The sequence below is a fragment of the Rana temporaria genome, chromosome 5, assembly GCF_905171775.1.
Source record: "Rana temporaria chromosome 5, aRanTem1.1, whole genome shotgun sequence".
In the NCBI taxonomy this organism is placed as follows: domain Eukaryota; kingdom Metazoa; phylum Chordata; class Amphibia; order Anura; family Ranidae; genus Rana; species Rana temporaria.
The window spans coordinates 158,436,312-158,449,905 of NC_053493.1; the positions used below are offsets into that span (position 1 = coordinate 158,436,312).

General features: G+C 39.2%; 1 protein-coding gene across 1 annotated transcript in view; it reads right to left on the reverse strand.

Moving 5' to 3' along the window:
* Positions 1-6,661: 6,661 nt before the first annotated feature.
* Positions 6,662-13,594, reverse strand: part of STAC (SH3 and cysteine rich domain) — a 341,115-nt gene continuing 334,182 nt past the window's right edge. The window contains exon 11 of the mRNA XM_040353299.1: positions 6,662-8,555. Coding sequence (XP_040209233.1) covers positions 8,457-8,555 — 99 coding nt within the window. The 3' untranslated portion in view covers positions 6,662-8,456. The remainder of the gene's footprint in view (positions 8,556-13,594) is intronic.

Genomic DNA, 13,594 nt, shown 5'->3' on the forward strand with positions numbered 1-13,594 from the left:
GGCTGATTTCTCACCTTTCTTAGGATCATTGAGACCCCAAGAGGTGAGATTTTGCATGGAGCCCCAGTTCGAGGGAGATTGACAGTCATGTTTAGCTTCTTCCATTTTCTAATGATTGCTCCAACAGTGGACCCTTTTTCACCAAGCTGCTTGGCAATTTCCCCGTAGCCCTTTCCAGCCTTGTGGAGGTGTACAATTTTGTCTCTAGTGTATTTGGACAGCTCTTTGGTCTTGGCCATGTTAGTAGTTGGATTCTTACTGATTGTATGGGGTGGACAGGTGTCTTTATGCAGCTAATGACCTCAAACAGGTGCATCTAATTTAGGATAATAAATGGAGTGGAGGTGGACATTTTAAAGGCAGACTAACAGGTCTTTGAGGCTCAGAAATCTAGCTGATAGACAGGTGTTCAAATACTTATTTGCAGCTGTATCATACAAATAAATAGTTAAAAAATCATAAATTGTGATTTCTGGAATTTTTTTTTTTGATTATGTCTCTCACAGTGGACATGCACCTACGATGACAATTTCAGACCCCTCCATGATTTCCAAGTGGGAGAACTTGCAAAATAGCAGGGTGTTCAAATACTTATTTTCCTCACTGTATGTCAAAAGTGGTTTTAGAGCAGCTAGAAGACAGCGATAATAAATTATTATCACTTGCAGAATTAAGCAATATCGATTTGTGGGGAAATTCGTCATAAAAAAATAAAAGTAATGACAGCGACAATTCTGCAACTGAGCAAATTTCAGTGTTTTTGATTTGATTACATTATTGAATAATTTTTATTATAATTACATTATTATTTGTTATAATTATTTATAGTTATTTATTATATTATAATTTATGATTTTGTTTTTCAAACTTTATCATACCCAAGATGTCTACTAGACTCTTGTTTGGACAAATTTAGGTGAGTTTTTTCTAAGAATTACAGGCCTACAATGTAAAACGCCAAATTTTCATGCAAAATAATTGTACCGCTTTCAGCACCTAAAACCAGAAAGAATCATACCACCAGGGAGGTTAATCTTTATTTCTCCGAGCCAGTTGTTTTTGTTGTACTCAATTCAATATTCTCCATCTTTTACTTTTCATTTATTTTCCTAAGGTGTCACACAATCTATAATGCAGGTAATCACACTGAAATTAATTAAATGTAGCTTTATTTAATTATCATATGAGAGAGAATTAGGTCACTTGTATTAAAGCCCAGTCTTATGAAAACATTAATCAGTTTGAAACTTACACATATTCAAAACAACATGTAATTAGTTTTGTATAATTGTATCTATGTTTTATTTGAAGATTGACATAACAATATGAAAAGTAAAGGGCCTCTTGATAATACTCCATTAAATAAACCTAAAAGTGGGGCTTAAAGTCAAACTCAAGGCAAGAGGAAAAAAATGACTTATGCAGTAGGGCCTCCTTACACTGCAAGGGTTTAATGCTCATTAAGACTAGAGGTCGAGGGATAAGGTGTCATAGTTACCTTATTCCTTACTCTGGCAGGCTCCATCCATCTATGCGACGATCCCTCAAAGTCTCTTCTCTAAAGTGCTTCAGTCACATTAACTACAGTGCAGGATTAATAGGACACAGAGGGCCCACCTACAATCCGGAGATCCAGAGAGAAGTGGAGATTATTGGGGGCCAAGGAAGAAAATAAATAGGGTATGTATTACAGCCCTCTACCCTAACTTGTAGACTTAGTAAGCATTTAACCCTTGCGCTGTGGGGGACCTCACCCTAAGGGTACATTTTTTTAATCCCAGATTTCAAGGCAACTGCCGGTGCTCCTTACTCCTCTTCCCATCTTTGATTTATAAAAAAAAAAATTGATACTGTGGACAGCCACATCCAACTTTTGTTGAAATTGCTTTTTTTTCAGTAAGAAGAATGAAGAACAGAAAGCTGGTAGCATCAGAAGATGATGGTGCTGCCTTGATGATGATTTCAGTATCAGTGGCTTGAATGATGCTTAGTCCACAACTAATCAGAAGTCAGGCAGACCGCAATTAATCTAGCCATGCTCATGTTTTCATGAAGTACTGAACTGCTGGACTGTGACTCCTCTCTCCATCCCCTAGAAGTCCTCAGACATTGGGGTTAAAACGTTTAAATTACACAAAGTAATATCCATATTCTCCATAAGTAATCTATACACATCTGATATTTAATGGCTCAATTTTTCATGAAATTGTTTCTTTTTGTGTTTTTCTGTCTCCTTGTAATGTCTTTTGTGAGCTCCTGAACTTTTGCTTTTCTCCCTCACTTCCATTTCAATGTTAGTTGTGGTCATACACACTACAAATACCATAGTCTATAGTCCATCTTGGGAGTGAGCAAGAGAGGGTGGCTACATTCTACTTACAGTAGCACCATGAAGAATGAACATAGCCACCCTTTAACAGACAACAGATCAGAGCAGCCAAAAAAAGAATTTGGACATTTAGAGAAGGCTGAAAGCAATAGAAATTAATAATACATGCTTGAATAGATTTTTTTTTTAAACCAGAGTTTAGTGTCACGTAAGAGATCTGCAGTTATTTTTAAGCAATGTTTTCAAATGTTTATATACTTTTATTGACTGGCATGGTACTAGTGTCTGGACCATAAAGTAGATACAGTACTCAAATTAAAAGAGGAATCAATATTTTCATCTTTTAGCTACAGGTCTGTAGATTTAACTTGTGCGGGAAAGACATACTAGTGGCCATTAGCATGGATTCAAGAAAGGCAGATGTTGTCAAACAATAGTACAATCTTGTGTGAGTGAGGAATTAAAAACTCAGACCAAAAGATGGATGACCATTTGATGCAGTACCTTACAGACACCTTAAAGTGGTTGTAAACTCTGTTACACTACTTGTACCTTGCACAGTTTAGGAGATATTCAGAGTGCATGCAGCCACTAACATCATTGGCGCATGCGCTCTGAAGGTCTGGTTTCCAGTGTCGGACCTTCAGAGCACAAGCCGTCATTGCGGCTCCAGCCACTTACAGCACTGGAGACCACAAACCTGGAGGATACACCAAAGGAAGATGTCTGCCATCACAGCGGTGAGCGTGGCGCCACTGGGAGGGCTTTGTTTTAAGGTAAATATTTCATATGCAGTGCATACTAGCACATTAGGCCCTAGTCTAACAGACTTTTTCTTGTATTCTTCAATGTTTTACAACCGCTTTAAGTGTTGACTAAGGTTTGCTGGTTTAAGAATACAATATGTACGGTAAGTAGCTTAAGGGCCAATGCATTAAAATGTTATGCTCACACTTTTGGTAAATGCTGGAGAGTTAAACCACCTAGCAATTTCGTACATCTTTTGGGACACTATTGTTGAATTATCTGCACTGTTCATTTGTCTGCACACCTGGCATGACCATTATGAGGGCATTCTACTGTCCTTGTGGCATTTTTCCTCTACTTTATAATTTGGAGAACAGGAGAGCTCGAACATGCAAAGATTTGTGGGAGCACGGCAGGCAGTTCTTACTTTTGGACATGTAGTATATTACTCCAGGGCCTGACTCCACCCAACAGATTCTATTTGTAATTAAGATATCACTAAGATATCACTTTCATATTGAATGATCCTTTAAACGTATAGAACTTGAAACACACATTCTTGGAGGTGTAATTGGTTATATTACCCCAGTTATATTTAACTTATAACTCAAAATACCCTTTTATATTTGCAAATAACACAAAGCTACTGTATGTAATATAAATGCTCACCCAATCTGTGATTACGCAAAAACTTGCCAGATACAGATATATTTGGAAATACTTTTACAACCTAAACTCAGTAATAACATGTACTGTCACCTGATAACTTAAAAGGCTGATAAAATACTATATGCATATATGTATAGAAAAAAAAATGGTTTACTTTGTGGCCAATTCTTATGTCACTATTTGCAGTTGGAATAGAAATAGGTTTAATCTATATTCTCTAGCAGTAAAACAGCAATTCTATCACACAATTAAAAAGTCTCAAGCAGACATAAGCCTGTACCACATGAACAAGAAACAAAAATATTTACCACTCCAGTGAACACCACTCCTATTCTGAGAAATGGTCCCTAAAGTCCACAGTCCACAGGGAAACGCATTCTTCCCACCGTGCCAATCTACATCACTGCAGAGGATGGCAGGAACAAATAAGAGCTGTAGGTGGCCAAGAAATCTACACTCCCAGAAGTAGTGGTTTCCCATATGACTTTTGAGGACCATTCTCTGGGTGAGAATGTAGACACATTCAGCAGCTCAGTCAACAGGAAAGGGAAGTATTCTGTTTCTTCTTTACAGGAACAAACTTGGTTGGGAGTTTTTTAATTTTGTGACAGGATTGCTTTACTGTATACAGGATCATAAATGCATATAATTGAACCCCATGGCAACATTTAGATGTTGCCTGCTGGCCATCACTCTGTGGCATATCAGCACTCTTGTCAGTTTCTAGATAAAGAGAAGTTTTCTTTTTATTTTATAACCTCAGAATAACGTTTTGGTATACAGAGTTCATTTTAGTGTGCTGGCCAGGAGGACTCATCAGAAATTCTGAAGACAATACAACTGCTTTAAAATAGGGAAAAGGACCAGTCTGTAATGTTAAGACATTCTGCAACCATTTCTAAATTCTGCATGCTGCACAGGGACAGTGAGGGGCTGCGACAATTCTGAAGACTTCTCTTGTGTGTCAGCTTTTCTAGACTGTAGACTTCACAGGGAGTTAAGCCTCATACACACGATCAGTCCATCCAATGAGAACGGTCTAAATGACCGTTGTCAAAGGGTTAACCGATGAAGCTGACAGATGATCCGTCACGCCTACACACCATGGGTTAAATAACCGATCGTGTCAGAACGCAGTGATGTAAAACACAACGACGTGCTGAAAAAAACGAAGTTCAATGCTTCCAAGCATGCGTCGACTTGATTCTGAGCATGCGTGGATTTTTAACCGATGGTTGTGCGTACTAACGATCGGTTTTGACCTATCGGTTAGCAATCCATCGGTTACATTTTGAAGCAAGTTGGCTTTTTTTTAACCGAAGGTTAAATAACCTATGGGGCCTATACACGATCGGTTTGGACCAATGAAAACGGTCCATCAGACCGTTATCCTCTGGTTAACCTATCGTGTGTACGAGGCCTTAGTGTCAGTATCAACTACAACATCTCCAACTCCTAAAGATAAAGCACTAGATCTGTGTTTTCTATACATGCCCACAGATTTTCTACATTTAATTTTTCACTGCTGGGGCCCCAATTCCAAACCCTCAGCAGCTGTGTCAGTTGATATGGCTATAGTTGCGCGACTGACCATTGGAGCTGTCAACATATGAAGTTCACTTCTACAAGACCTAGTTCTAGTGAATACACATTGCTTAAAAAGTGCTAACATAGCAGGCTATTTGCATTTATAAATATCTATAACAGAATGCATATCCTTGGATTTTATGGAAAGGAGCTAAGTGACGTCACCCGCGGCTGTCTCCTATGTGATTTTTATGTACTTGCGCTCGCATGCTGGCACTTATAGGAAGTGCCTCTTTTGTAGGTGTAATTCCTTTTTTTGCTCAATTAGATGCTTGATAGCAGAGAGCACTAGATGTCTCTTGTTTATTTGTATATCTCAGGATTTTGATGACAACTGCATTCCAACCAACCTGATGGGATTTCCGTGTATGAGTCTTTCCATGAGATCCACACCAGGGAGACTGCTGTGAGCACACTCTTGGATATTTGCCCTTTATGGGAAAGCCTATGTGCCCCTTTGTTAATTCAGGGGTCCTGGCGTTGAGGTGAACGGCATAAAGTGTCTAAGGTTGAGGCTTTACACTTATAGCACGGAGTCCATTGTTTATCAAGATACATTGTCACTTTACTTGGAGATCTGTGTGCTTTTCTACATTAACTTTTTTCTTTATGAACTTTAAATAGTGCTGCACTATTTTTGAAATGTAATCCTTGGATTTATTAGACTTTTATTAAAGGTGTAGATTTGTAAAAAATATTTTTATTCACAGCTTCAGTTACATTACTTACCTGTAATTAAGTGTGTCCCATGATGTGCAGGCTGCTGGATCCAGTAGAGATCTTCACTCCTGGGCTACTCTGTCCTCTTCCTGTTACTGAACGTCTGGTGATGTGGGCATTAATAGCTTCAAATCTCCAGGCTCAGCTGCACTAAAGATGATCTGATGGGGATACATTCCCTCCTATGCTCTGCTCCATTCTTTTACTGATTGCACTACCTGTAGCTTGATCTGTGAATGGAGGAATGTTTGATCAGTCACAGGATTCTTTCCCATAGTGGCAGATCATGTTACCATTATCATTGGTTTGACCACCACTGTTGCAGACTATGGTCACTTTAAGAAAATTGTTTTTTCCTGGACAGTGTTCTTTCTATACTAAGTTTTCATGGGATACAAACAACAGTGCATCAGTGTAAAAGCAGCCTTAGACCCCTTTCACATGGTCAGTCTAACCCAATCGGGCCCTTCATTCACCTCTAAGAAGTGAAAGTTGTAAATGGACTTGTGTATGTTTACAAACGCCTACCTCCAATCCAATCCGCAAAAAAAAAGAGTAGAGTGGACTCTATAGAGCCGAGTGGGCTGCCATCCAACCGCTCCGCTCATTGTGGCCCGCGACCGGTTACGAAGTCGCTTAAGTGGCCCTTGCTCTTCAAAAGGTTGGGCACCCCTGTGCTAAGTTATTTTATTTTCCAACTTGGAGCTGATTTTCTGGCCTGTTAATTTGAATCCACATAGTCACCTGTTCTCATAAATATAATCTTCACCTCTGAAAAACCAAAACCTTGAACAATGTTTTCAAGTGCCAACTTCATTCTGATCCAACTACAGTTTTGTGGACACACATTAAACAGTAAGTTAAGTAGGGGCATGATCAGGTACAAATTGCATCATTATTTTCTTCATTTGTTTCTGTCTTCTGTTTCTGATGGATAGTTGCAAATTCAGCAAGAAAACTGCACAGGAAAAGGGATATACAGAGGGGTCAAACAATACACAGAGGGGTCAGAAGGCTTTCTTTAGTTTGGGAAATATCATGCCCTCTTTCTCCTGTTGAGTGGTCTGTACAGTGAAACGTAGTACCATTTAAACAGTATACATTTAAAACAGACCTCATGCTACCTTCAAAGGTGCATTCTATTCTTTTCTAAAACAATTGTATGATACATTTGGGTGAACCATCGGCAGCATAATGTCTAAATACAGCCATGCTGATGCACAGTACCATTGACATTCTGTTCACTAACCCTGTTGAAGGACGCGATTGTCAGCCTTCCCCTAGATTATACTAAACTGAAATTACTGATCACATACTGTATATAATAGCTTATAACATTTTAAGACTTTGTTAAATAGATATTTTAAACAAGGTCTTTTTATGTTGTTTGACATATTGGCAACATTTTTTTTTTTATATAAATATAAATATATTGTGTTTTACGTTCATCATGGCTCCATTAATATGGTCTAATGGTTTGCCCAGGGCATATAACCTTTTTGCTTTTTTAAAAAAAATGTTCTGCCTGCATAACTAACTGGGGATTTTGTACACTGTAAAAAGAATGTGGCTTCCATTATTAGGCATTTCTATGCGCATTATGAAAACATAAAAAACACTGATTGTACAAAAAAGGAAACATAACATGTATCCTAAAATTCATTCACATTCATATTACATATGCAATGATATCCCAAAAGGGAGTGACTGATGTATGTACTTTGTAACATTGGTGTTGAAAAGGATGCTGAATAAATTAATCAATGTACATATGAAGTAAATATTGATGACCAGAATCCATGCCTCTGGCACAGAAAAAAACATGATACACGTGACTGAAGTACTGCATATTAGCATTTATGTTCCCATCCTGATTTAGAGAGTAAAAAACGGAATTAAGTTACTGTACACCACGCTATGCAAGAAATGTTAGCAGGCACAGTTTTTGCCCCATAGAGCTTACAGTCTACTGTACTTTTTACACCATGGGTACAGGGAGGTAAATAGATTACTTCAATGTTACAAAAGAGAACACTGACGAAGGAAGCTCGTCCCATAAAGGCAATTACATAACTGTGATACTACTCCTTTGAAACTGCCCTTAAAAATGTAAGACTTAGCAGAGCAGCTTATTTAAGACACATCGAGAGGCTTTGTCTTCTTTGATTATCACCACTGCAGCATTTTTGTTTCCACGCAAGGATAACTCATAATCTGTAATGCTTTACTACACAGCCTATTAGAGTCTGTTCTTGGTTTTTAACAGTCCTAGGAATCTTCTGATTTCTTATCTCTCTTCTGTGTATCCATTCACTGTGGCCGGTGTGACTCTTCTTAGTCATGATACCACATGATGCAGACCAGCATCCCCTGAAAACTTGGATGATGGTAACATTCAAGTCAGTCAGATATTTTCCAAAACATCCATGGGTACAAAGCCTCTTTTCTTCCCACTGACCACTTTGAGAAAACCATTTTGCTCCTTCTCTGAACTTGAACAAATCTAGGAAGAAAAGTACACCATGTTAACATACTGTATATCATATATACATACAATTTCTGTTTTAGCTATTTTAATGTTAGTTTACAAATTGAAAAACATCTTTAGTCAATCTGACCCTTTTGCTAATCTAATTGAGCAAAGTAAATGCGGAGAGGCAGAAAATGCTGTTTGAGCAGTCCCATTACTCTAATTCATTGAGCCAAGTTCCATCTCCCTGAGGAAGGCCATTTGTGATGAAATGTATTAGGTGGAGCTACAGTACTGTGACATCATCACATATTGTGGGCAGGCACTTGCACACATGAGTGATTTATTTTGTAAAATCTTTATTTTCCTTTTTCACATTACAAGAGAGAAAAATAAAACAGAATAGTATGACTTCACAACAAAGCCAAAACAACCAGGGAGGAAAGGGAAGGCTAGGAAACCAGGGAAAGGACAGAGGACAAGGGGTCTGGGGGTAGAAGGAGGGTGATGAGGGGGGCAGGAACCCCAGGGGGTGTATAAGCTTAGTCCAATCATGGACAGCCATCTCACGACTCCGGGGAGAACTCCAGGCAGCAGGGTCCAAACGCCGGGGCACCTTGCCTGTCAGGCCTGACCCAGATGTTCGATTCATGTGGGCAGGCCTCCCCCAAACAGAAGGAGGGCAAGGTGGCTCAACGCTCGGCCCTAGGATGGCGACAATCATGGCCCCCATATGAATGAGCAACTATAAAGATTTAAAGTACCCAGACGACCAGGAACCTGAAGGCCGTCCAGGTAGCCCAAAAAAAAAAAAAAAAAAAAAAGAAAGACACCCCCGTGTCCCGCAAGCAAAAACGTAGTAAAACAGCAGTAACAGTAAAAAAAAAAAAAAAAAAAACAGATACGCAACCAACAGTGAAATAGAGGGGGGAGAAGAGAGATAGCTTGAGATAGATGAAAAACAGATGAGAAAAAGGAGAAAAGAAGGGATAGAAAAGGGCATGAAGGTGTGTGGAACAGCTCTCGCCGGGTTTGTCAGCATGATGAGCCACTATGAAGTGGGACCTGAGGTTGACGACTAGCGGTACGCCTGTACTAGCCTCCCAAAGGAAGGGTCTGCCAAGGTGAGCAACGCAACATCCAGACGTGGCTGTGTCATGCACGTGGGCTCTCCAACTGGCCCAAGCAAGGTCAAAGTTTTTACGAGTATCCCTGCAGCTGGCAAGCCAACTCCCTGACTCCATGATCTCCTCCACCTTTCCCAGCCAATCCTGCTCGCTCGGAATATGTGAACTTTTCCAATGCAACGGTATAAGGCATTTTGCCGCGTTGAGAAGGTGGGGGAGAGCACTACGCTTGTAATGAGACATGGGCATAGGGGGGGCATGGAGCAGAAAATAGTGTGAGTGATTTAAATGGTTTTATTTTAGCTCTTAATAAATGTTGATCTCCTTCTTACTTTCTTATCAATTTAAATGTGTTATGCTGTGTACACACAACCATTTTTAATGGTCTAGAAATTTTTTTTTTTTTTTTTAAACCCAATTATTGTTAAGCCGGCCTTGCCTACACACGATCGTGAAAAAAATGCTCTAGCAAAGCGTGGTGACATACAACACGTACGACGGCACTATAAAGGGGAAGTACCATTCGGATGGCGCCACCCTTGGGGCTGCTTTTGCTGATTTCGTTTTAGTAAAAGTTTGGTGAGAGACGACTCGCGCTTTTCAGTCTGTTACAGCGTGATGAATGTGCTATCTCCATTATGAACGCTAGTTTTACCAGAATGAGCGCTCCCGTCTCATAACTTACTTTTCAGCATGTGCGTTATTTTCGCGTCGTTAAAGTCCACACACGACCATTTTTTACATTGTTAAAAACGACAACATTAAAAACGACGTGAAAATTTAGAGCATGTTCTAAATTTTTAATGGCCATTTTTAACGTCGCAAAAAATGCTCTGGAGCCCACACACAATCTTTTTTAATGACATTAAAAATTTTTTTTAATTTTTCACATCGCGAAAAACGGTCGTGTGTACGCGGAATAACTTTTGGAGGAATGGTTCTTGTACTAACAGCAGTATATATACACATTTCAGATAAAAACCTGCTAAGACCTACCTATTAGGGCAATTTAGATTGTTGAGTTTTTTTTATATAGGGGAAGTGTGTCTGTGGTAGGAGAGTTGACACCCTTCTCTCTTAATTTGGACCATTTAGGAGCTAATAACTGCCTATTGCTGTTTTTGTACAGCTTTGAAAGTTTTAGATAGACTTTTTTCTTACTGAATTACACTTTATATTTTGGACACTTTATTAACTCATATGTATTGCTATTTTTGCACAGGATCTGTACTTTGAACTGTATTGCTGCACTGAAAGAGTTGTACTCCTTTTTATTTAATGTTTATACGCTTTATATTTGGGTAGTTTCAGCACAGCTTTGTTTATCATTGATATATTTCGCCGCAGCAGTGGTTGTATTGTTGGTATTTTAATTGTGTCATAAGAAGACTCTAAAAGGCTAATTCCACCTTTCTAACGTTGTTTCATGTTGCACCCATATTTAGGATGTAAAACGAAACATGATGTCATTCCTCAGCCCCAAACCCAAACTGCCTCACCCTCCTACTTGATTTACAGGGTGCTTCTCCCCACAGTCTTCTTTGGTTTTATAATTTTTTGCAGCTGTTCAGGTTTGCTAATGGACATCTACAAGTCTGATCAGCCACCACAGAAGAAGGACTCTTAGGGCCAGATCCACATAGATCGGCACCGGCGCAGCGTATCTAAGATACGCTACGCCGCCGTAACTTACTTGGCTTTTTATCAAATCCACAACGAATTTGCGCCGTAAGTTACGGCGGCGTAGTGTATCTGTGGCGGTGGAATAAAATCGGCGATTAGGGGGCGTGATTCATTTAAATGAAGCACGTCCCCGCGCCGAATGAACAACGGCCATACTTAACATGGCAAGTCTAACTATACGCCGCAAAATACCAGCTTTAACTTTACGCCGTAAAAAGCCGACTAGAGACGACGTAAGAGAATTACGACGGCCGCGCGTACGACGCAAACTCCACCCAGCGGACGCCGAAGTATTGCATCTACGATCCGAAGGCGTACGAAGCCGTACGCCTGTCGGATCAAACCCAGATGCCGTTGTATCTTGGTTTGAGGATTCAAACTAAAGATACGACGCGGGAAATTTGAAAGTACGCCAGCGTATCAGTAGATACGCCGGCGTACTCTCACTGTGGATCTGACCCCTAGTTCTTATCGGAGTGCAAATGCAGTGACATAACAACATATGGAGTCCATTGTATACTTTTCAAGCTCCATAAGACAGACCCTACTCTGCCATTCACGCATTCGAGGAGACATTCCTGCTATCAAAAAACACTGATCAGCGTTTCAGGCTATAGCAGGAAAAAACCAACAGGACGACGGTGACGATCAGTAGACTGGCTTCTATACAATCTCCCTGCCCATACATGGATTGAAGTTTGACTGAATCAGCCAAATTTCAATCCAAGTATGACCAAGTTTACTGAAAGTCTGCACAGACCTGGGCCTGAAGGAATAGTCTGCAAAAGCCTGTGCCATGAAACTGCAAATAATTAATAAATGCATTTTTTTTTCTATTTGCAATATGAATGCATTCATTAATCTTTTACCAAAGGTGTTATATGCCTTTAATACTTACCTCTTCACCAGACAGCATGACCCCACTTCACTCTTTTTAGCAGCTCCACTGGAAATCTTACATTCAATACATTTCCCAGTGTTTTGAAATTGCATTTTGTGAAATGCAACTATCTGACACATTCAGAAATGTCAGATGCGGAAAGTTTTCCTAGAAGCCACAGCTTTTAAAGAGTGTGAAATAAGGACTCACTGCCTGCTGGGGAGAGAAGTATTAAAAGTTTTCTTTGTCATTCTACTTGTTTTCGTTTTTTCCCATAGACATACACTTAAAAGCCTTTTCAAAAGTATGTCTGAACAGATGTGCAGTGAGCTGGTGGTCCTTGTTATTGTATTCCATTGAAGTTTTACTAACTTTTTTGACTTTAGGTAGGCTTTAAGCGCTCTTATGTGTGTATTTGCACACACATATGGATTCTCAAAATGTTGTGTGACATTTTGGGATCTCCATCATTCTTCCCCCAACAGTAGTGTCAGAATTGATATTCCAGACTCTCAGACACTGTCATAATGAATAAAAGCTTTAAGCAATGGAACTTTCACATGTGCAGCTGTGCATCTGCCTAGAAAAGTATAATGCTAATAAAATAGATGTCAGGTAATAATAACCCAGTAATGAAAAATGTTAGTGTGTCGTTTCAGTAAGATGAAACTTGACACTTTTTCTTTTCTCCAAATTGGAACTGTAGAGGATAGATTCTTCTGGCTTGTTGGATGTTGAAATGTGTCAAGCTAAGAAGAATGCCAGACAGCTATGAACGGAGACACAGCTGAAAAGTCAGGAGGAATCCATACTAATGTTTCAGACAATTTCAAGACATTTGTAAACAAGTGTTAAGGTGACATCTCAAGATAAACTACTGTCATACACCCTGCAACGGACTGCTTCATCTACAGTTACAGTCTATGTGCAAGGATTGTCTTGGGACACTTACTTTTTGGGATATAATTTTCGGACACTATGGGACATCTTTATTATTTTTTGTTGAACCACTCTGCACCTGAGGCATTTTTTTAAATTTTTCACACACATGTTAAAATCATCAATGTTTGCAAAAATAAAAAAATACTTTACACACATTGTACAATAAATTATTCCAATACATTTGGGTGCCAAAGACAACTTCATTACTGATCTCATTACATAAACACAACTTATAAGACTAATATGGGATTGTATTATTATTATTATTTTTTTTCAGTTTAACTAAATGGACTTTTTTTCAACCTGACTAACTATGTTACCATGTGACTTTTCACAGTATGAATTGTGTGAATATTCACTTTAATTATCCCATTGTGTGAAACATTGTGTCACTTTGAATAACCAATCATGTGCACATAAAAAAAGCAAAACGGAATTTC